This window comes from Uloborus diversus, chromosome 4, assembly GCF_026930045.1.
Source record: "Uloborus diversus isolate 005 chromosome 4, Udiv.v.3.1, whole genome shotgun sequence".
In the NCBI taxonomy this organism is placed as follows: Eukaryota; Metazoa; Arthropoda; class Arachnida; order Araneae; family Uloboridae; genus Uloborus; species Uloborus diversus.
Genome location: NC_072734.1, coordinates 69,787,805 through 69,810,523, shown reverse-complemented (window position 1 = coordinate 69,810,523; position 22,719 = coordinate 69,787,805). Strand labels below are relative to the sequence as shown.

Here is a 22,719-nt window from a genome sequence, read left to right as displayed (position 1 = left end):
ATATCAAAATTGTTTTACGAAAGTAGGTTTTTTGAAACTATCTATGAGACTCTTGGGAATTTGTTTTATGATCCAGATAACATTCCTTTCTGTTCTTTGTAGGGTACTTTTAAATTTCCAAAAATGTATATAGGAAAATCCTCATGCATATGTTGATGTGGACAACATTGTTTCCACTTCAGATGAAGCAACAATGTCCGACATTGTTCTGACAAAGTACGGAAGCGTGATAAAAATGTTATTTTGTCTTCAAAATTTGAGACTAAAAAGGAAAAGAAACTTCAGAGGCGCTACATTACCATATTCTGTTATTGATGGAGCAAAATAAAACGATTTTGAATACTTAAGTTGTGATTTCAAATGCATTTTTACTTCCTTTTACAAAAAAGGAAGTATTGTATTCGCGAAAAAAATTTCACTCAAAAATCGACCTTAATTTCCATTTTACTCACCCCGAATGAATATTGAGTTTTTTTTTTTTCTTTTTTCGACTCGACCACAGGTGGATAAGTGCCTAAGAACATATAGACACGCGAAATATCCATAATGACAATTCCCGAGTTAATTACAAAAAAATTTCTCGTGACGTCTGTGTGTACGTATATATGCATGTGCGGATGTGCGTATGTATGTCGCATAACTCGAGAACGGTAAGTTCTAGAAAATTGAAATTTGGTACGTAGACTTCTAGTGGGGTCTAGTTGTGCACCTCCCCTTTTGGTTGCATTCGGGTTTTCTAAGGGGTTCTTTTACCCCTTTTTGGGGGTAAATCATTGTTAATTTCGATGTAAACTCAAGTGGTATTATAACTTGGCGGAAACTTGGCGATATATCGTCATTCTTTTGGTCACCAACTTGGTGAGAAATTTGGCGATTTTTTTTTTTTTAAACTGTTTGAATTTGGCCACTGTTGGTGATATCTAGAAAGCAAACTATTGAATCACATTAAAATTGCCGATAGTGGGGAAATGATATTAAATTGGAGTAAACGGAATTAATGTGATGCACACATCAACTCGTTTAAATATGAATTTAAGAAGTAAATTATTACTTCCTTTTACAAAAAAGGAAGTATTGTATTCGCAAAAAAATTTTCACCCAAAAATCGACCTTAATTTCCATTTTTCTCACCCCCGAATGAATGTTGAATTCTTTTTTCGACACGACCACAAGTGGATATATGCCTAGAAACGTACTGACACCCGAAATATGCATTTTGATGACCCCCGAGTGAATTACAACGAATTTTCTCGTGACGTCCGTATGTACGTATGTATGTGCGTATGTGTGTATGTATCTCACATAACTCAAAAACGGTATGTCCTAGAAAGTTGAAATTTGGTACGTGGATTCCTAGTGTGGTCTAGTTGTGCACCTTTAGTTTTGGTTGAATTCGGATGTTCCTAAGGGGGTCTTTTGCCCCTTTTTGGGGGGAAATCATTGTTAACCCATTAAGCGTTAAGTCCATGTTGGTCCATTTTGGGAACCTTCAATTAAGATTTTTTTCTTCATCAAGTAATTAAGATATCATTTTGAAATTTTTTAAAATGAATGATAGAGAACCAAACTTTACTGGTAATTTTTTCAAAAAGGTTTGAAATGTAAATTCTTTTTTGAAAATTTTTTAAATTTTGCGAAAATTTCTTGTTTTTGCATTACACAGGGAAAAAATTCCCTAAAAATAATGAATGCAAATACAGGAAATAAGGAACATGGAATATGAAGCTCAATAGACCTTTTTTCAAATCACAACAAACAGGGGCCAAGAAAAATAATTTAAAGGAGTTTTAGAGGACTTTATTTACTGAAGTCCCAAAATGGGAGACTTGGCGTGTTCTGATTAGCAGAGCAAGTCATGCCCAGTAGAAATCGTCTTCACCCATTTTGCATGAATGAACTCTCCCCTTTTTTCCTGTTGAAGCCACAGCCCCCTTTGTAGGTTCTCATTGTAAACACTCTTTTGTTGTTCAAGGTCAAGAGCAGGTGCTTTTATCAAAACAAGTAACATTCCATTCGTTTAGAAGAAAGTTCTGAAAAAACAGGGGTGCCAATCCTCCCTAAGGAGGATGACGCATCTCTCTGAATTTCTACAGATCACGAAAGAGATTTCCGTAAAAGGAGTTCATATTCCCTTTAAAACTATTCCTCCCCATCCATAAAAATATTTTGCAGCTCAGTCAGCTCCATGCTCCCCTCCCCCTTGAGGGCGCTCCCCCTTCAATTAGGGAGGTTGAATTTCAATAGAGAAATTTCTTCACCTTTTTTTTTTTTTTTTTTTTGAAATCAAAAATGTAGTAAGAATTTTTGACTTTGCTACGAGCTTCAAACACTATTAAAGTAATATATTTTAACTTAAAACAAGAAGATGAGTGCAGTATCACTTGTTTGTGAATCGCCGAATTCTTTTCAGATAGTTGAGAAAAAAAAACTTTAATCGAAATCGTTTAGATCACAGATAATGCGATAACTGTCTCACTTTACATTTTTACCATTTATCGTAATTTGTTGGATGAAATTGGAGAAACTATGACCTTTGATAATTCCTCAATGCGAATCATGCTAGACATTTATCTCTAAAAACATTATGATGATGAATAAATCATGTCATCAAACATGTTGTGAAGCAACCGAAATGTTGACTGCAAAAAAACCCTTGCCTATAATAACACAATTACACCATCAGGGAGCCCAAAAATATCTTAGTTCCATTTTATAAGATACATTTTATATAGTGCTTCATGTGATTGTCATTTACTATTGCTCGATCCCCCTACATGGTTAATAGAAAAAAGCTACCTCTTCTCTTTTTGTGTATGAAAATCCTAAGGCTTTTTGCTAAAAGGTAGTAAAATGTGTGGGAAAAGTTCCGTTTTGTACAAAAATGTATAACTAGCATACTAATACTTATTAATGTTGCAAATATACACTGCTAGCCTCTGGGGCTGGCCTCCACAGCTTTTGTTGCAAGAGGGCCCAAAATGTATGGCTTTGGGTGTCATGAAAACTTAAAAGTTCTACATTTTGAAGCTTGAATATGTTAAATATGTACACAAAGTACCAATACCTAGCCATATTAATTATATAAAAACGATTTTAGAGCTTTCTAATTGGATTTAGCTGGAAATTATTCAAGTATCAACATAGTGGCAGGGATATGTATGTTGTCCCCATTAAACGCCAAGTCTCCCATTTCGGGACCATACCATATCTCCTAACCTAATAAATATTTTTGCAAAATTTCAGCTATATATGATTAGAGATGTGTATTGAATATCAAAACACATGAAAACTTAAGTATTTTCAATGTGGTTCATATAGCGGCGCTTAATGGGTTAATTTCGATGTAAACTCAAGTTGTGTTATGATTTGTCGGACACTTGGCGATATATAGCCAGTCATTTGGTTGCCAAGTTTTGTCGCCAACTTGGCGACAAATTTGGAGATTTTTTTTTTATTTGGTTTCAGTTAGGCCACTGTTGGTGAAATTTAGAGAGCAAACAATTGAATCACATTAAAATTGCCAACAATGTTGAAATGACATTAAATTGGAGTAGAAGGAAGTCATGTGATGCACACATCAGCTCGTTTTTTAGAATAAATTGAAATAATAATTATTTTTTTCTAAGGACTTTAACCTTACCTTAACGCAATAAAATAAAATTATGTTGATTGTGCTTGATTGAGAATATTTAAGTTGATAACGTATTTGTGAAATTGGTAATTATATTTTAAGTTAATTATGTGTTTGGAAAGAATTTCAGTAAAAACGTCGCTCGGTTTATGATGACAACTATGGAGCACCTAGAAGTTCACGTGATCACAAAGTTTGATTCGTTGTATATTCAAGGCATTCTCGCAAAAATAGTATACAGCAAACCCTTTTGAATGTTTTTTTATATCATTCATTTTAATTATCACCCACAATCAATATAGTTTTTAATATTCTTCATTCAATTGTGTACAATCAAGTATAAATAGTGTATACTAAAGTAATTCTCATAAATGTCTCAAAAATACTTTGTTTAAAAACAAGAAAGAACCGTCCTACTTTAAATTACAAGAAATGCTTTATGGACTTAAAAGGACTAAAAATGTGATTTAAAATCGTGCTGTCATGCATCTACAATGCAAAATGTTAGTTAAATTACATCTTTTACAGCGAAATACTAATAGCAATGCAACTATAACATCACTAGAATTATTTTTTATTTACGTCTATGTCCAAGCATTTTTTTTTTTTTTTTTTTTGGTTTCCATTGTTCACTCTGTTATTGTAATTTCGAAAATAAAATAAACACTTGGTTTGAATTTGGTAATATTTTTAATAAGTTTAAATAGATAAACTTCTGTGCTAAGTTAACCACTTTGAATTCTACGATCAGCTAAGAAGGCGAGACATTCTTTTGCAGTAAAATTCTTGATGCGAAGTCTTTGAAATTCTGATCCTCTACCTTTTTCCGCAACGGAAGTGACGTAGTTGCTTTTTTTGCGATGAAAAGTCACACATGTGCTCTTCTCGATTTCCTTTTTTCTCGTTGTCAGTGGTTGCGTTTACCCCGTTGAGTACAGCTGTCGGTTATCCGAGCATGCTTAAAAACATAGGATTCGACCATTTAAAAAATAATTTGACAAAATTTAATATTTTTCAACGATTTTTTTAATCAGTACACAGATTCACTTTGATTTTTTACGCTTCTGCATCACAAGAGATGAAATGCCATTTTCTGATGCCATTAGTGCAGACTGCAATATTTAGTTTGCTTCTTTACTCATATGTACTGGCAACGATATAGTTGACAGCAAGGGTAGAGGGAAATATTTAATTCGCTTCTTAATTATCATAATCTGGAAACGCGGTATACAGCAAGCGTAAGCATTCAGTGCGCCAGCAGAGTAGCGTGCCAAAGTTCATCACTTGTGACGTCACAAAGATCACGCCTTACTTGAAAATTCGAACATTTTAAAAAATCAATTAAAAATTAAACGTTTTGAAAACAAGTTTTTCCTCGATGCATGTTTTTATTTATTTATTTATTTATTTATTTATTTTTTTTTAACAATCACAATTGCTTATTTTTCTCACTTGACTGTTTTTATGTCCTATGATTTTATTTTCCCCCGCCTCCCTCTGCAACACCACCGACGGCCGGCCGCCTCACGATGCTGCTTCTCTAGCGAAAACCGTCTCCAGATTGAGTCACTTACTTGCCTACACCTACACATACGCCTACACACATACACCTAAACACACATACACCTACACACACATACACCTACACACACAAACACATACACACGCGCATACATACAGACACCTATACATACACAAACACATACACACACCTACACATACACTACCCACATACACATACCCTCCCACACAAACACACATACACACATACACAGAACTACCCACACACACATGCCTACACACATACACAAACCCCCACACACACAAACATCTCCCCCCCCCCACACACACACAAACACACATGCCTACTTACACACACACTCTCGTAATTGCGAAAAACATAACTTGAATTCAAGATATCAAAATTCAAATTATTTTTATTTGTTTTCCGCTCATTCGATCAACTTTAGAGACTAAAAGTAGTACTTTTGACTGATGGAAACAACCCCATTCAAAGTTGTGAGTTTTTGGATATAAAGACATCCGGTAAAAGCTCCAGTAATCCGGCTTGTACCGGATGTCTTTACACTCAAAAGCTCACAACTTTTACTGAAAAAAGGGTTCCTGGAAACCCCGAAACAAGTGTATTCAGTAATCTGTTTATTTGTGCTAAACAACGTTGAATATTTCCTATTATGTCTCAACACAACAAATTTAATAATTTCTTAATTTTAAACGTGTTTAGCTTTTCGAAACTCCCCAATGTCTTTCTTTGGGTACCAGATTTATATCCACATCAAAGTCGACAACAATCCGATCTAAAATCTGCCTCATTTAGATATATTGAATAAGTCAACTTTTTCTCCTATTGTTTTTTTTATCATTATTATTAATAGTAGCAGCAGTATTACATTTAATTAAATTCTAAAAAAATAATTCCTATAAGGTTTATTGAAAATATTTACAAAATGGTGCACATCATTATACATTCGTAATATAAATAAACTGCAGAAGGTGTTGCAGTCTAACTAATGGCTGCTAAGCAACTCTAACAAATTACAACCTACTTTTGAGCTTAGTGAGTAAGAGTTTTCTCCGTTTTGTTCTTGAGAAAATAATTTTAACCCCCAAACTGTCTGAAGAGCGCGTTTTAGCTGAAATGAGGAGTGAAATCTATTTCGGCTAATTTCTTGAATGCGCAAGGTGACGTATTCAAGCTCCAGAAGTACGAATTAATCGTGCCACCATCTAACGTTCTTCATTTTTTTCGATCTATAAAAAAATATTACTTTGATATTGCTTTAAAAAGGTTATCTCATAAACTGAACTTGTGTTCTTTTTTTGGGAAGAGAGGGGGAAGGGAAGCATTAAAAAGTGAAATTTGGATCAAAAACATATATGATGATGATGAGATTTATGTAAGATGAGATAATAAATTTGCATATTGAGTTTCTTTTGAAGTTAAAAGAAGTGCACTCTTCAGATTTCTGTTTTCAGTTCATTTCGTTGCATGTTGATAGCCTAAAGGCGTCATACATTTTTAAACGCTTAAAAGACGATTTCCCTCTTTTAAAAGTTTCCTTTGATCCTATAAGTCCCAAAAAAAACTCTATTTTCAATTTCGTTGATCCGTATTGAAAAGGAAAAAAGATCACAGAAAAAATCTCAGAAAATATCGACTTTTTTGTATTTACTTTTCCTTCCTGAAGGATTAAGAAATTTCCGCTGCTCTTGTGTTTAAAGATTTCGATTTTAGCGAAATTTTAATGTAAAATGTTCTGCATATGGAAACATATTATCAAAATATATAGGGTCAGTTGGATAAAAAAAAAACATGTCATCAAAATATATAGGATCGGTTAAGGCAAAAGCAAATATGTTATCAAAATATATGGGTACAGTTGGGTTAAAAGGAAAAGCTTATTAGATAGAAATAAATTTGGAACAGGGATGATGTCAATACGTCTTGGCAATGATGCCAAAGACTAAGAGAAAATGTATTTCGATTATACTGATGATGTCAGACATAATAATCAATCGAAGCGATGATGAGATCAGCTATAAGTGTTAAATTCCAAATTTTTGACAGACTGCTAAAAAGCCGAAAATAATTATTGAAATAAAAATGCTTTCAACTATAATTTTTAAACCAAACTAAAATAATTTCTCAAAGCCTCTAAGAGGATCAACATGGACAGGAAGAGAAACAACTATAAGAAGTGTAAAGTGTAGCCATCAATAAGAAAACTTACACAGTAATTTATGTAATTCGCAGAGCAGTAAACTTGTTAGTTGAATTATAAATGAATCAAGTTTCTGTGGCGTGAGCCCCAAGTTTTTCCTTTTAAATTTCATATGCATTTTGGTAGCTGTTAAGAAATCACAATCACGAATTTTCCAGAGAATCTGTAAGAAACTTTTAATACGTATGAGCCTTTGAGAAACTATTTTCTACTAGTAGGAGAGCTAGTGAACCCTCCGAGAAACGGTCTTCCTGTAAGGCTAGAAATTAGTAGAATGATGAGTCATAGCACGCCAAGGCCAGAAACCATGGCCCGGCAGGCCTCTGCTATGCACGTCCTCAGCCCTTTTATTATTTAAAATGCTAAATATATAAGATTAAAAAAAACTTACTTCTGTAAGCTTCAAAATTTAATATCATTCAGTTTATTAATTGATAATTATGGAAAAAAATTGACAAGCGATTATAGTTAGCAAAAGTACTTACCTACCAAGTGAATCGAGATGTGCACAGTTTGGGAGGTAAAATAAACTTTCTTCTGTAAAGTTCAAATTTAAGCATGTGTTTGAGTAAGCCATTTAGAAGAAATGTGTACAATGACAGGCCGTTCTGAACAGTATAAGACCTTGACAGGCAAGGGGGAAGATGCTAAGAGCGAGCGAGTAAGAGGCGTAACTTGAATGCATGTAGTGTGAGTGAGGCCGTTTATCTCCTAGGAAGGGTCGTATACCTGCTTTCGTTCAAGAATTTGAAAAGCAGGGTTGCCAACTTAGGGGTTTTCCCCCTAAATTTAGGGGAAAATTTTTTAGAATGGGATTTTTTGGGTGGATAAAATTTTTAGGGATAAATTTAGGGGCTTAAATTTTAGGATTTTATCGGGAAAAAATGTTTTTCTTTTACCTTTGAAAATGCTATTGTTTGATTGTTTTATTTATTTTTTTACTTACATTCATTTTTTGAGCCTTTTTAACCATTGTTTTTGATTAGAAATGACAAAAAAAACGCCTATACTAACCCAGTAGCGAAAAAAAGCAATGGTCACTTGACCTTTTAATCCCGTTTGTGACGTCACAGTTAAGGAATCACGTGACATTGCGCTAACATTTGCGTTACTGGAACTGCATGATGAAGTGTCGGGGCGATTTTATCGAGGTTGTTGCTTGCTGACTTGAAGAAATTCACAATATTTTGGGACCCATCGTTCGAAGGGCGAAATTTTTTGACATGATACGCAGAATTTCGAGAGGTACTTCCTGTTGCAGGACGTCCACGCTTCATATTTTAATTTGTTGAAGAGTAATTTTCAATGAACAAGCGATCTTTCCCATTGCGATTATTGTGGGCTCATTCTCCAGCGTTCCATTATCTGTAAAAAACGTAACTAAATATTTTTTTTAACACAAGTTATAATCGAAAAGAATAACAATTTCTTCTTTGCTGTGTCTAATTTTAGCTTAAACATGCGAACAAGCTAACTACGGAGAATATCGTCTGAGCTCCTGGATCGCAAACGATCTGTTAAAATAGAAATATTAAAACCGAGTAAGAAAACGAACTGGAATATTACAATTACCACATTTTTTAAATTTATCGTCTACAGATTTTTTCAAAAATTTATCGTCTGCAGATTGCGCGATTCCTGTAAATTTTAATAAAAAATTTTAATAAAAAAATTTTAAAAATCTAAAAAATTTTCCTCTAAATTTAGGGGAAAAACCCCTAAGTTGGCAACCCTGCTCTTCAAATTCGTGAACGAAAGCAGGTATATGACCCTTCCTAGGAGATAAACGGCCTCACTCACAATACATGCGTTCACGTTACGCCTCTTACTTGCATGCTCTTAGCATCTCCTCCCTCGCCTGTCAAGGTCTTATACTGTTCAGAACCGCCTGTCATTGTACACATTTCTTCTAAATAGCTTACTCAAACACATACTTAAATTTGAACTTTACAGAAGAAAGTTTATTTTACCTCCCAAACTGTGCACATCTCGATTCACCTGGTAGGTACTTTTGCTAACTATAATCGCCTGTCAATTGTTTTCCATAATTATCAATAAATAAACCGTATGATATTAAATTTTGAAGCTTACAGAAGTAAGTTTTTTTATCTTATATGTTTAGCATTTCAAATAATAAAAGGGCTGATGACGTGCAGGGCAGAGGCCTGCCAGGCCATGGTTTTTGGCCTTGGCGTGCTATGACTCATTACCCTACTAATTACTAGCTTTACAGGAAGACCGTTACTCGGAGGGTTCAATAGCTCTTGGACTATACCTTATAATCAACCTAGCCTAGATTTAAAAACATATGGTTAAATGAAAACATTTTTATTTCAATAATTGTTTTTATCTTAAAGATGTTCAAATAATACTTCAATGATTTTTAAAAGGTTTCCTGGCGCAAAGAATCTACAATCCCAAGATGATTTTCTTTCTAACTATAATCAATGATACGCATACGGATAGTGGGCAGATAAGTGTATTGAATTACCTCTGTTAGTCGAATCAACGCCCTTGTAATATTAGATGTTTATCGCATTTACCTCAAAAAGTGAACTTCTGTTCGGATTACAGCGCTACCTAGCGGCAATCCAACGATGAGGATGCTACACAACTCCCCCTTAATATTAAATGCTTACTGCATTTACCTCAAAAAGTGAAATATCCATACTTGGTAATAATTAGAAGAACAGCGCTGCCCAGCTGTCATCAACGAAGGAGTTGAATCCAATTAATTCAAATTAAATTGTTAGTTTTTATAGTTCTAATTTTCAATTTAGATATCAACCAATTGTAAATTTTGTTAATTTCTAATATCTTCGGGAGATGGCAGGTATCTCCGAACAGTTTGAGTTCGTTTTTGCTCTGTGTTAAAAGCAAGAAAGAGATAGGCATTAAGTATTACTGGGGTGCTGGTCGAATTGAGTTAATTCAGTGCTCTATTATAGGTGGGGCAAACCTAACCTGGCAGCGTCACAATGCTTTGATTAGGATCAGCATAGCCTGCACAATGCTGCCAGGTTAGGTTTACTTTAACTATAGATTGCAACATATATGATTGACAATAGAGAAATAAGCTCAGAGCTAGTGAAGAAAATACTTCCCAGGGCGATGTCAGAATTCTGAATGATATCCTGCACTTCTCTTTAGAAATATCACTAATTTGTCTTTGTAAAAAAAAGCAAGCTATATATGTGCGGATTCAACTTTATTTTCGTAAATTGTGAAACATTTTCAATTTTAAGTGCGACTCATCGCAGAGTAGTACATTCATTAGGACTTGAATGCATCAGACTAAAAGCGATCTCAAACGGTTGGTGGTCTCTCGTAGTTCGCCAGGTAGGTAGCTAGTAAATGTGACTCTAATATGAGGAAACTCCTCCCTGTAACCAGATAGACTGTCTCTTAATTTACCTTTTCTTTCGCATGCCGTGGCACCATTGTCAATAAACATTGCAAGCAAGTATAGACAGTGTATTACCGAGCGCTTGGTGCATACTCAGCAGGGATATCTTATAATTATTCTTTCTTTCCGCAGGAGTTCAGTGAAGAGATACATCAACGACAACCAAGGACTCGTGCGAAGAATGTACGGAGACGAAAAGCATAGCTCAGTTCTCCTGAACGAGATCGACAGCTTCAAGGCCAAATTCGACATGTTACAAGCTACCATCGACAGTACACGCAGCCGGACTGTTTATGGACGATCTGCAAGAGCTGGAAATTACAGGCGAAGTCATCGCCAACCTCGGCCACAAATCTTCAAAGATGATACGGATGAGTTGCAAGTTGACCAATCAACAGCAGACACACCTGCAACCATTTTTCGCGTTGTAACTGAAACTTCCATCAAGGTTGGTGATGTCGTAACTCCATCCATGATGTCTGGAGAAACGAAAATTTACGACCCAATCACTGAGCGTGATGACAGCACGGGGTCTATATTTTTTACTTCGAGGAACATTCCTACAACGGCCACTGAGACTGTCGCTACGACGACAGAACCAGTTGAAGATTTGACGATAAATTCAACTGAAACTCAATTTCCTACAGAATCCTCAACGGTGAGTGATAGTACGACTGCGTCCCCTGATCACTGGACGACCCATTCCATAAACCGGGACAGTCCTGTTGCCATGGAAAGGGTGAGTTACGACGACGATTACGACTACGAGCCTAGGAGGAAAATGGAGCCTTCTGTGCTTCAGAATAGCGTCGAAGAAAAAATTTCACCGAAGCCCGAAGAAATGAAAAGGACAAGCATCGACAAATTGAAAGAAACGATTGTTATAACTGATGATGACCTTGATATTGATGCATCTATCGAAGAAGGAGTACGAGAAGATAACGAAACAATAGACAAAACTCAAGAAAAAGATGAGGAAGAAAAGGATGAAGAAGTGCCTAGGAGAGGAATGTGAGTTTTTAGACATTTTTCTTAAAAGATTTCCTCCTAAATATGTTTGTGTGTTCCTAGTTAAGTTTTCCACAATTCCATTCATATTTATTGTCATAAGTTACAAGTATTATAATTTTTTTCAGTATTCTAATATATTTTCATGTAAATGTTTCAAAAAGTGTTTTGTGACTACTTGATTGGGTTTTTAAGAATAGTATAATTTGGTAAAAAAATAGCATTTGATCCAATGCAGTAAATGCAATAGGCGTAAAAATGGCAGAAACTTAGTTTGAAAGTCTTTTGAGTCTTTTCTTTGAACTGTGAAAGAAACAATAGCAGATTCTCTTGGCAAAAATAGCAGATTTTACCAAAGGCGGATTAACAGGTTTAGGGGACCTGTCGCAACGTACTTTAGAAGTCCTTATGTTATCACAGAACTATGTAAATCATTTATCATGTGCGGTTCTGTATTTCCTTAAGGTCCCTACGGTTGTGAGAACCCCTCGCAATTGCAACATGCAAAATCTTACAACATGCAAAATCATGCAGATTTTATTTCTCAGAATATGGCCCAAAACTATTTTCAGCATGTATCAGTAATTTTGGTTATAAAACAAAATCTGTAATGAATAAAAGCAATGCAATGGTGATAAGTAGTTATTTTCCATTAACTCTTAACCGAGGGGACATACTCGTATATGTCCTCTAAGTTGCAATTCTACTTTATAAATTATAAAATACAAAAAAAGAAATATTGTTTTCCATGTTATTTGAGCTATCATGATCTTAATTCAGTAGAACCTAGTTTATCCGGTTCTCGTTTATCCGGCTCTTCTGGTTATCTGGATCAAAATTTGGATTAAAAAAATACATATATGTACACATAGATAATTTTAAATTATGAGAGAACGCAACTATAAGTACGCCGAACATTTGTTTTCTATTTTCTGTTAATGTACAGCTCCTACATAGTTTCTAAAATAAATTATAATATAATACAAGCACTACTGCAGCTGAACTAAATGATAAAGCGTTAGATTGACCGTCCGTGCTTTTTCCAAACAACACACGTGTTTGAACCAGAAGACAGTAGGCCAATTCTTTGTTTTAAAATTGTGTGAAAAATTATTTGATAATTTTGAATGTCTTTTAAACAATTCTTTGTTAAAGTTGTGTGAAAAGATATTTGATAGTTTTGAATGTCTTTTAAACAAACTATGTGATTTTGCTAAAAAGTATATAAAGGGTGTCCCAAAATTAACGCAAGATTTGATTTTGTTGCTATTTGTGCAAAATAGTGCTGGCATCTCTGTAAAAAAAAATTGATAGCTAAGAGGTTAGGGTTTAAAAAAATGGAGCGTTATACGATAGAACAACGTGTCTTTGTTATTGAACAGTATTACAAAAATAATGAAAGTTTAGCAGCCGAAGTTCGAAAGTTTAATTCAAAATATGGTCGGAATAGTGTTTTAACTTCGTCTACGGTGAAAAAATTAATTGGAAAATTCAAGGAGACTGGATTAGTTGGAGATGTCAAACGCACTGGTCGTCCAAAAACAAGCCGTTCAAATGTAAATATCGATGCAGTGCGTGAAAGTGTTGGTGACAATCCAGGAAAATCAATTCGGCGTCGTGGACAAGAACTGCAAATTTCAAAAAGCTCTATTCAGCGTATACTCACTAAAGATCTGTGTCTCCATGCTTACAAAATTCAACTAACCCAACAACTGAAACCTAATGACCATGCACACCGAAGAGAGTTTGTTGAATGGGTTATTGGACATCATTAAATGGATGCTGATTTTTCGAGAAAAATTATCTTAAGCGATGAAGCGCATTTTCATCTTGATGGTTTTGTTAATCGCCAAAATTGCCGATTTTGGGCTTTGGAGAACTCACATGTGATTATTGAAAAACAAATGCATCCACAACGTGTCACAGTTTGGTGTGAATTTTGGGCTGGATGCATCATTGGGCCATACTTTTTTGAAAATAGGGCTGGTCAAGCAGTGACTGTTACTGGTGCTCGATACCGCGGCATAACACAGTTCTTTCTGCCGGCATTGGATAATATTGATGTGGCCAATATGTGGTTTCAACAAGACGGCGCCACATGCCATACAGCCCGAGAAAAAATTCAATTACTTTATAAGACATTTCCAGGTCGTGTACTCTCTCGTTTTGGTGATCAAAATTGGCCCCCTAGATCATGCGATTTAACACCATTAGATTTTTTTATGGGGTTATTTAAAATCACGGGTCTATGTCAACAAGCCTGAAACCACCCGTGCATTAAAGGAAGAGATTCAACGCTGCATCAACGAAATTCAGCCAGATTTATGCAAAATGGTAATGGAAAATTTTTATAAAAGAGTGTGTATGTGTATGCAAAGCCGTGGAGGCCATTTGCCCGATGTTTTATTTCATAAATAACCCTATCCTATGTACTTCACGATTCAATAAAAAAATCACAATTAAAGTACTAAAAACTGTGTTTTCTATTTAATTCAAATCTTGCGTTAATTTTGGAACACCCTTTATATATATATATATATATATATATATATATATATATATATATATATATATATATATATTTTTTTTTTTTTTTGTCGAAGTCTGCTAATTTAAGAAATTGCTTTGCTTATTATTCATACTACCCGGATTATCCGGATTTTTGACCATCTGGATTGCTTTTAGTCCGGATAAACGAGGTCGTAATGTATTACCAAAAAAATTAATTACGTCTTTTAAAAAAAGCATTTTTTAAAACATCGCAAATTTCCGCTTGGGTCATTCCATAGTGACTAACGTAACATTCGCAGCAGATTTTCAAACTCTTTTTACTTACTCCGGGAGTAAAAATAAATGTGTTTTGATTAAAATGTACAAGGTGACTATTTTACATTTCTACCAAGAATTTGAAGCAAAATAAGCGCTGGCAGGTGTTTTTTCACCAAAAAAGGCATCGTGACTAACGTAACATTTTTGCAACCCTGAGAAACAATGCTTATGTTACGAGGCAAATTTTTCAGAAACTTACGCAGGCATTTAAAATTGGCCGATATATTTGTAAGAGGTAAACAATCTATTTTTTAAAATGTACTACAGATTTATTACAGATGAAGCTTTTTTGGCCCTTAATGGTACTTTTACGAAAAACTGTGTGTGATTAACGTAACGTGACTAACGTAACCATCGAATAACAAGCAATGAATGCATATAAAAAACCTTTTGTAATTAATCTCTTGCTCTTATATTACTTTTACACTTTTTAGGAAACTTCTTTGGGTTGCATTATGGTTCTTTTTTTTTTTTTTTTTTTACTTTTTTTCTATATTAGTGTAAGAAATTGAATGGAAGGATTCAGTTCAATTAACTCAATTTGAATGTGCAAAAAAAAAATAAACAAATAAAAAAACTGCTTTTACAAACTGAATAATATCATTTTGGGCAAATTAAATCTTAAATATCTCTTTTAAAAAATTAACCTTATGCAAGTTGATAGTTTCATCGAATTCTTGTATTCTGCAGATATACTAGTTATCGGCATAAGAAACTCCTAGTACTTTTCAATGGCATATTAATTTTAAGAGTTTACTGAATCATCGAACGAATAGTGCTGTGCATCCTTTTGAATTAAAATGTAATATTGAAAAAAAAATATTCAAACGTTTTTGCAGAATGCATTTTAATTCCAGATATCACTGCAAATGCTTGAATTTCTAAATGATCATTCTTGCATTTTCTGAAATATATGGCAGCAGCGCTTATTGTCACTGTATTACGTAACATCTTCAAATGTTTTCCAACGAGCAGCTATTACTTCATTTTAATAGGTGGAGATGTATTTTCTAAAAAATAGAGACGTTCTCCTTTGTTAAGACTGTATTTCTATTATCTTAATTTTTAAGCTTGGATTCTTGTGTTGAATGCACATTCAGCAAAGTACTCATTTTGCTTCACTCAGATTTTTTTTAAGTAATTCTTTAAATTGGAAGTATTTTTTTAAAAACTTTTAAAAAGTACTTTTTTAAGTAAACAGAAGATCTACAATGTAATATTACTGATATTTTTCACCCATTAAATTTTTAATCAATATAGAATGCCTACATATTCAAAACTGTTCATGAAAATGTACATTAAATTAAATAAGATTTAAATACTAGCAGTCATTTTTAAAATGTTACGTTAGTCACATGCAAACTGTTACGTTAGTCACAGCTTAAATGTTACGTTAGTCACACTAATTATTTTATATCTACTAATACTAAAATAAATATTTTGCACTTTTTAAGTAGATATGACACTGATGTAAGAAAATAAAAAGTGCTGTTTGGTTCAATCATCTGGTTTCGTTTTTAAGCAGAAAATAGTAAATTTTCGTGACTAACGTAACGTAAATATTTTCAGCGAAATAACCAAACTAATTAAAATACTTATCTTATAATGTATGCAAAAAGAACAGTCAATTTTATTGGGTCAACATCTAATAATTTAGAATAAACATAGTTCTTTTAAAAATTTGCAAAAATTTTTACATTACACAAGAAAACGTAGACGCATGTTTTTTGCACATGCTAAGATTTTTCTACAACCTCGCACGTTTAGAGCCAGAAGAAAAACACCGAAGGAAATTTTTGCAAACTGTACCCTGGATTTATATACTAGAAAGTATGTTGAATGAAATGATAGGTCACAATCAAGGCTTTGTGGAAAAAAAATTTCTGAGGTTAAGGTTGACATTTCTATGGAATGACCCGCTTCTCTATTGCACAGATTATGATCATCAAAGTCTCAAAAGTAGTCTCTTTTGTCAAAAGTTTCTGACAATCAATAAACTACGTAAAATGCTGGTGTACCCCCAATTTCGCCTACACGAAATTACCCATCCCCCTGTTTTTCAGTTGCAATCATATCTTTTGATCTATTAAAGAGGGGAGGAAATTTTAAATGTCGGCGAAACAGGAAATAAACCAAAATGCTCAACAACATAAAGCCATTCTTACCTTGTAATGCGAAAAATAAATTCTAAAACTCTACTGATTACTTTTATTAAACCTCTTTATGAGCTGTATATTTTTCTCTAACATTTTTATTATCTTCCAGAAATGCCTGCCCAGTGAAAAACGAAGTCATTGCTCCTTATTGGGCTAATAACACTAGAGGAGAAACCCTGGCGTTATTAAATGTTCATCCCTTTGAGCAATATGTCCATTTTGAGAAATGCGCGTGAGTATGGCTTCTTTTATGTCCCTTTACTAGAACCATTCATGATTTTTGTTGAGGTAGTTAATATGAGCTTTTGTTGTTTGTGTTTCTCCGAACGAATCAATAAGATAATAACTTTATTGGAAGTGCTCCACTGAAGCTGTTTTGAGATAGAATAAGTTGGAAATGATTGATAAAAATACCCTTTGTAGAAAACAAATATTTCATGTATTTCATTTTTCACGATTGATTATCTATAAGCTTAATAGTAAAGTCCGTGAATAAAGGAATGGTAAGGAAGAGTCTGGGGGAATAAGACCGGGCTGCTTTCAAACCGAAATAAAAGATTAAAATACTTTTTAGTTTGTCCTATCTTGTAGATGTAGCAAATTTTACTCTTGAGAAATAAATAAATACCTTTGTGCAGAGAATTAAAAGGAAATCAACATCGTTTTAACGCATAAATTTTCAGATTACTGCACTCGCGCGTTTCGGGACTTCAGGGAGCGCCTTTTTCAATGCAAAGAAGTGAACTTTTGGATATAAAGACATCCGGTAAAAGCCTAAACTTTTTCCGGATAAAAACATAGTGTACTTCATAGTGATACTTCATCCGGTAGCTCATTATTTTGCATAAAAAAAGGGGTTCCCTGAAACCCCGAAACACGTGTATGCAGTAACTTGCTAATTTGTGCGTTAAAACGCTTGCTAAACTTTGCTTTTACACTTTTACTTTTGTTTTACTCTAATCTGCTACATCTACTGAAAAAGCTTCAATGCAGCTGTCCCATTGCTTCCGCCGTCCTATTCCTCCTAACTCTCCAATACACTCAGCTATAATAACGAAATTTAAAATACAGTTTTTCAAAACTTAGAAATATGATGATTTCATTTTGTTTAATAAAGGAAGAAATATTTTTATAAAGCGTTAAACACATCTTATATGGCTAATTATAGTTTAAAATAATACACGATAGGAAAGGCAGAGTACAGCTTATACAAGTTTTACATTTTGCTCTCACTTATTTCTACTTCCTTTTACAAAAAAGGAAGTATTGCATTCGCGAAACAATTTTCACTCAAAAATCGACCTTAATTTCCATTTTACTCACCCCCGAATAAATATTGAGTTTTTTTTTTCGACTCCACCACACGTGGATAAGTGCCTAAGAACGTATAAACACGCGAAATATCCATTTTGACGATTCCCGAGTTAATTACAACGAATTTTCTCGTGACGTCTGTATGTACGCATGTATGTGCGTATGCGCGTATGTATGTCGCATAACTTAAGAACAGTAAGTCCTAGAAAGTTGAAATTTGGTACGTAGACTCCTAGTGGGATCTAGTTGTGCACCTCCCCCTTTTGGTTGCATTCGATTGTTTCTAAAGGGGTCTTTTGCCCCTTTTTGGGGAGAAATCATTGTTAATTTCGATGTAAACTCGAGTGGTGTTATAATTTGGCGGACATTTGGCGATATATCGCCAATCTTTTGGTCGCCAAGTTTTGTCGCCAACTTGGCGACAAATTTGGCGATTTCTTTTTTTTTTCTTTTTTCTTTTTTTTTTTTTTTTTTTTTTAAATCTGTTTCAATTTGGCCAGTGTTGATGATATTTAGAGAGTAAACTATTGAATCACATTAAAATTGCCAGTAATGGGGAAATGACATTAAATTGGAGTAAAAGGAAGTCATTTGATGCACACATCAGCTCGTTTTACCAGTGGTATGCACCTAAATAACAGTTTGTGTAATACTGTTACTATTTTCCTCTTACTTCTTTTTTAATCTCTTAAAACGCTCGTGTCTGAATACTGCATCAGAAACAATATTCTTAACACATGCCGCAATGAGAACCAAAACATGTTATCTGCGTAAATTTTCTTAACAATGGATTGATAAGTAGCATATTCCCTCAGTTTTATAGTTGACAAGTTTATGAAGTTTCAAAAAGAGTTGATGTATTTTGATCACAGTATCAAGATGAATGCTTTTCTCGGAAAAATTTCTTTGCTTTGCTCTTTGAAAGTGGGGTAGCACTTACTTTAAGTTTTAAGAATCATTTTTTTCACTATATGAAATAGTAGAGCTAAAAGCTTTTTCGTGTTATGGAAGACTTCAATTAATAAAAGTTTTCTTATATTTAAAACTTTCATTTCTCTCTCGTTTTAGTAATTAGCAGTTTATTCACCATTCTGGACTACTTTCACCCTTGAATATTTTTTCTTCATATTTTCTGGCGAAACTCTTTCATTCTTTCTTATATAATAAATTTATCAAAAAAAATTTTTTTTTCTTATGCGTTTTTCTTGAAAAACGTTGTTGAATGCTATTTATTTCCCCGTACAAATGTATTTATTCATAATATTTTATTGTTTTTTGTTTATTTTTTCTCTTTGGAGATTTTTTCCTAAGTATTCAATCTCTAAAACAATCATGGTAGCTTTAGTAATAAACCATGTAATATTAAGTGTGATCGATAAACTACGTTACCAACGAAAAAGTTGAGATATTCATTGTATTTCCCATTTCTATCTGGTTTTCCTGTCACAAAAGTATATTCATGCATAATACAAACTATGCGGTTGAAAACCTTCTATAAGAGCTTTTTTTATTTATTCAAAACTCTAACCCTTCAAAAGCATCCTTTTTCCACTCTTGTGCTATATTCAGACGACTTTTTGCGTTCAGTTTATTTTATGAAAAGTAAAAATATTTTAAGTCTTTAAATAAAATCAGTTTCATTTCAAATTTCTCTTTTGGACAAGCTGTAAAGCTTTCTCTCATTAAAAATGATGCATTTGGTGGAAAGTACATTTATTATTGCCTCAAAATGGTTTTGTCTCACCAGAAGGGAGGGAGGATTCTGAGGATGAAAGCTAAACTTGATAGGAAGTATATTTATACACCTTTTGATACGAATAATTTAATGCTCATATCATAGGCAAAACGTTTTTTTTTTTTTTTTGAGAAATCACATTGCTTATTGTTCTCATTTGACTGTTTTGATTTCCTATGATTTTATTTTCAACCCGCCTCCCTCTGCAGCACCACCGTCGGCCGGCCGCCTCACGATGCTGCTCCTCTACCGAAAACCGTCTCCAGGTTGCGTCCATATCCTACACACACACACGTATACACACACACGCATACATACATTCATACACACATGCATACATACATTCATACACACACGCATACATACATTCATACACACACGCATACATACATTCATACACACACGCATACATACACACACGCACACGTATACATACACACACACACGCATACATACACATACACACGCATACATACATACCCACAGACCTACACACACATACCCACACACTCATGCCTGCACACAGACACCTACACACACACACATATACATGCACACACGCATACATACACACCTATACACATACACACACACCTACACACATATACTCCTGCACACACACACACACACACACACACACACATACACATACACACGCATACATACATACACACAGACCTACACACATACCCACACGCTCATGCCTGCACACAGACACCTACACACACGTATACATACACACACGCATACATACACACCTATACACATACACATACACCTACACAAATATACTCCTACACGCACACATACACACACATACCCACACAATCATGCCTGCACACATACCCAAACACACACGCCTATACACACACACTCGTGATTGCGAAAAACATCATTTGAATTCCAAATGTGAAAATTCAAATTAATTTTTTTTTTCATGAATTATTTACTTCTAAAATTAAAAATTACATTTTAAATTCTATTCATTTGTTCATTTATTTAATTATTATTTTGATTCACAATTTTTTTTTCTTTCAGTTTGAAATTACAAGGTGCTCTTGGTCATAATATATTTCGTTTACAAGAAACGAATTTTAATGCAAACTTTTTTTCATAATGATAATTTTCCTTTCATTTCTCATATTCGTATGGAAACTGATGAGAATTATCTCACTAATATTAGTTAATTATTGTTAACTATATATTTATTAACTGTAGCTTTTTTTTCTTTAATTTATTTGATGTTTTTTTATTTTTAAACTTCATTTAATTTTTAGTATATTTACTTATTTTATTCATTTACTTCATTTTTTTTCACTATTTATTTATTACGGTTTGAAATGATAAAAGTGCTTTTGTTTATAACATTTTGTACACAAGAAACAAATTTGCAACATTTTTTAATAATTTTTATTTTATTTTTCATATGATTTATATAAAAACTGAAGAAAATTATTGCACTAATTTCAGTTAATTATTGTTAATTAAATATTTACTAATTATAAATATTTTTTCTTTTAATTTTTTTAATTTATTAATATATATATTTTTTAATTTATTCATTTATTTCATGATTTTTTTTTTTTCATTATTTGTTATAGTTTGAAATTACAAAAGTACTCTTGAAAATAACATTTTATGCGTGAGAGACAAATTTTATAAGTTTTTAAATCGTTTCAATTTTATTTGTCGTATTCACATAAAACTGATGAAAAAATAACTTATTTTGTAGGTTCGAAAACCACCAAATGCTCTGTAGAGAAGGTTGCCGGTGCGAGCAGCAGTATCGTCTGCACAGATTGTTGGCATTCGATCCTAAAAACGAATGCCGTGGAATATTTTCAGACTGGTTTCGATTTCCATCTTGCTGCGTCTGTATCTGTTACGATCTTACGCCTGACATTCCAAGAACAAGAAGTAGAAAAGGAAGAATGTGAATGTAGAAGACGTAATGGTTGTGGACAGAATATGAATTCCTACTTTATTATGTAATATATTCTGTATGAAACAGAAAGCTAAAATGTCTGTGGTATAAGAATTGGTACACTCCTATTGATGAATATTAGCATCTGGAAGAGATGTCATATTGAGTTGTTTAAATGAATCATATTAAAGATGTGACATTAAGTTATTTAATTGAGTCATATTAAGACGAGACATTAGATTATTTAATAGAGTCATATTAAAGATGTGACATTAGGTTATTTACTTGAGTCATACTAAATACCTGACATTAAATTTTATTTAGCTGAGTCATATTAAGGAAGTGACATTATATTATTTAATTGAGTCATATTAAAGATGTGACATTTAATTTCTTTTAATTGAGTTTCATTAAAGATGTGAAAATAAGTTATTAATTTGAGTCATATTACAAATGTGACATTACGTTGTTTAATTGAGCCAAATTAAAGATGTGACATTAAATTTTATTTGAGTTGCAATAAAGAAGTGACATTAAATTGTTTAATTCAGTCATATTAAAAATGTGACATTAAGTCATTTAATTGAGTCTCATTAAAGATGTAACTTTAAGTTATTTAATTCAGTCATATTAAAGATGCAACACTAGGTTATTTAATTGAATCATGTTAAAGATGTGACGTTAATTTTATTGAATTGAGTCTCATTAAAGATGTGACATTAAGTTATTGAATTGAGTCTTTTCAAAGATGTGACATTAAGTTAGTTAATTGAGTCATATTATAGATATATCTTTAAGTTATTTAATTGAGTCATATGAAGGAAGTGACATTATGTTATTTAAGTCATATTAAAGATGTGACATTAAATTTTATTTTATTCAGTCGAAATGAAGATGTGACATTAAGTCATTCATTTGAGTCATATTAAATTTGTGACCTTAAATTATTTGTTGTAGGATATCTTGAACGAAC

The 22,719-nt window shown here is 33.2% G+C and overlaps 1 protein-coding gene across 1 annotated transcript in view; it reads left to right on the top strand.

The window, feature by feature from the left end:
• LOC129220622 (protein spaetzle 4-like) overlaps positions 1-21,759 on the top strand; it is a 33,735-nt gene extending 11,976 nt beyond the window's left edge. Inside the window, exons 3-5 of the mRNA XM_054855052.1 lie at positions 10,913-11,791; positions 16,883-17,005; positions 21,555-21,759. Coding sequence (XP_054711027.1) covers positions 10,913-11,791; positions 16,883-17,005; positions 21,555-21,759 — 1,207 coding nt within the window. The remainder of the gene's footprint in view (positions 1-10,912; positions 11,792-16,882; positions 17,006-21,554) is intronic.
• The last annotated feature ends 960 nt before the right edge of the window (positions 21,760-22,719 follow it).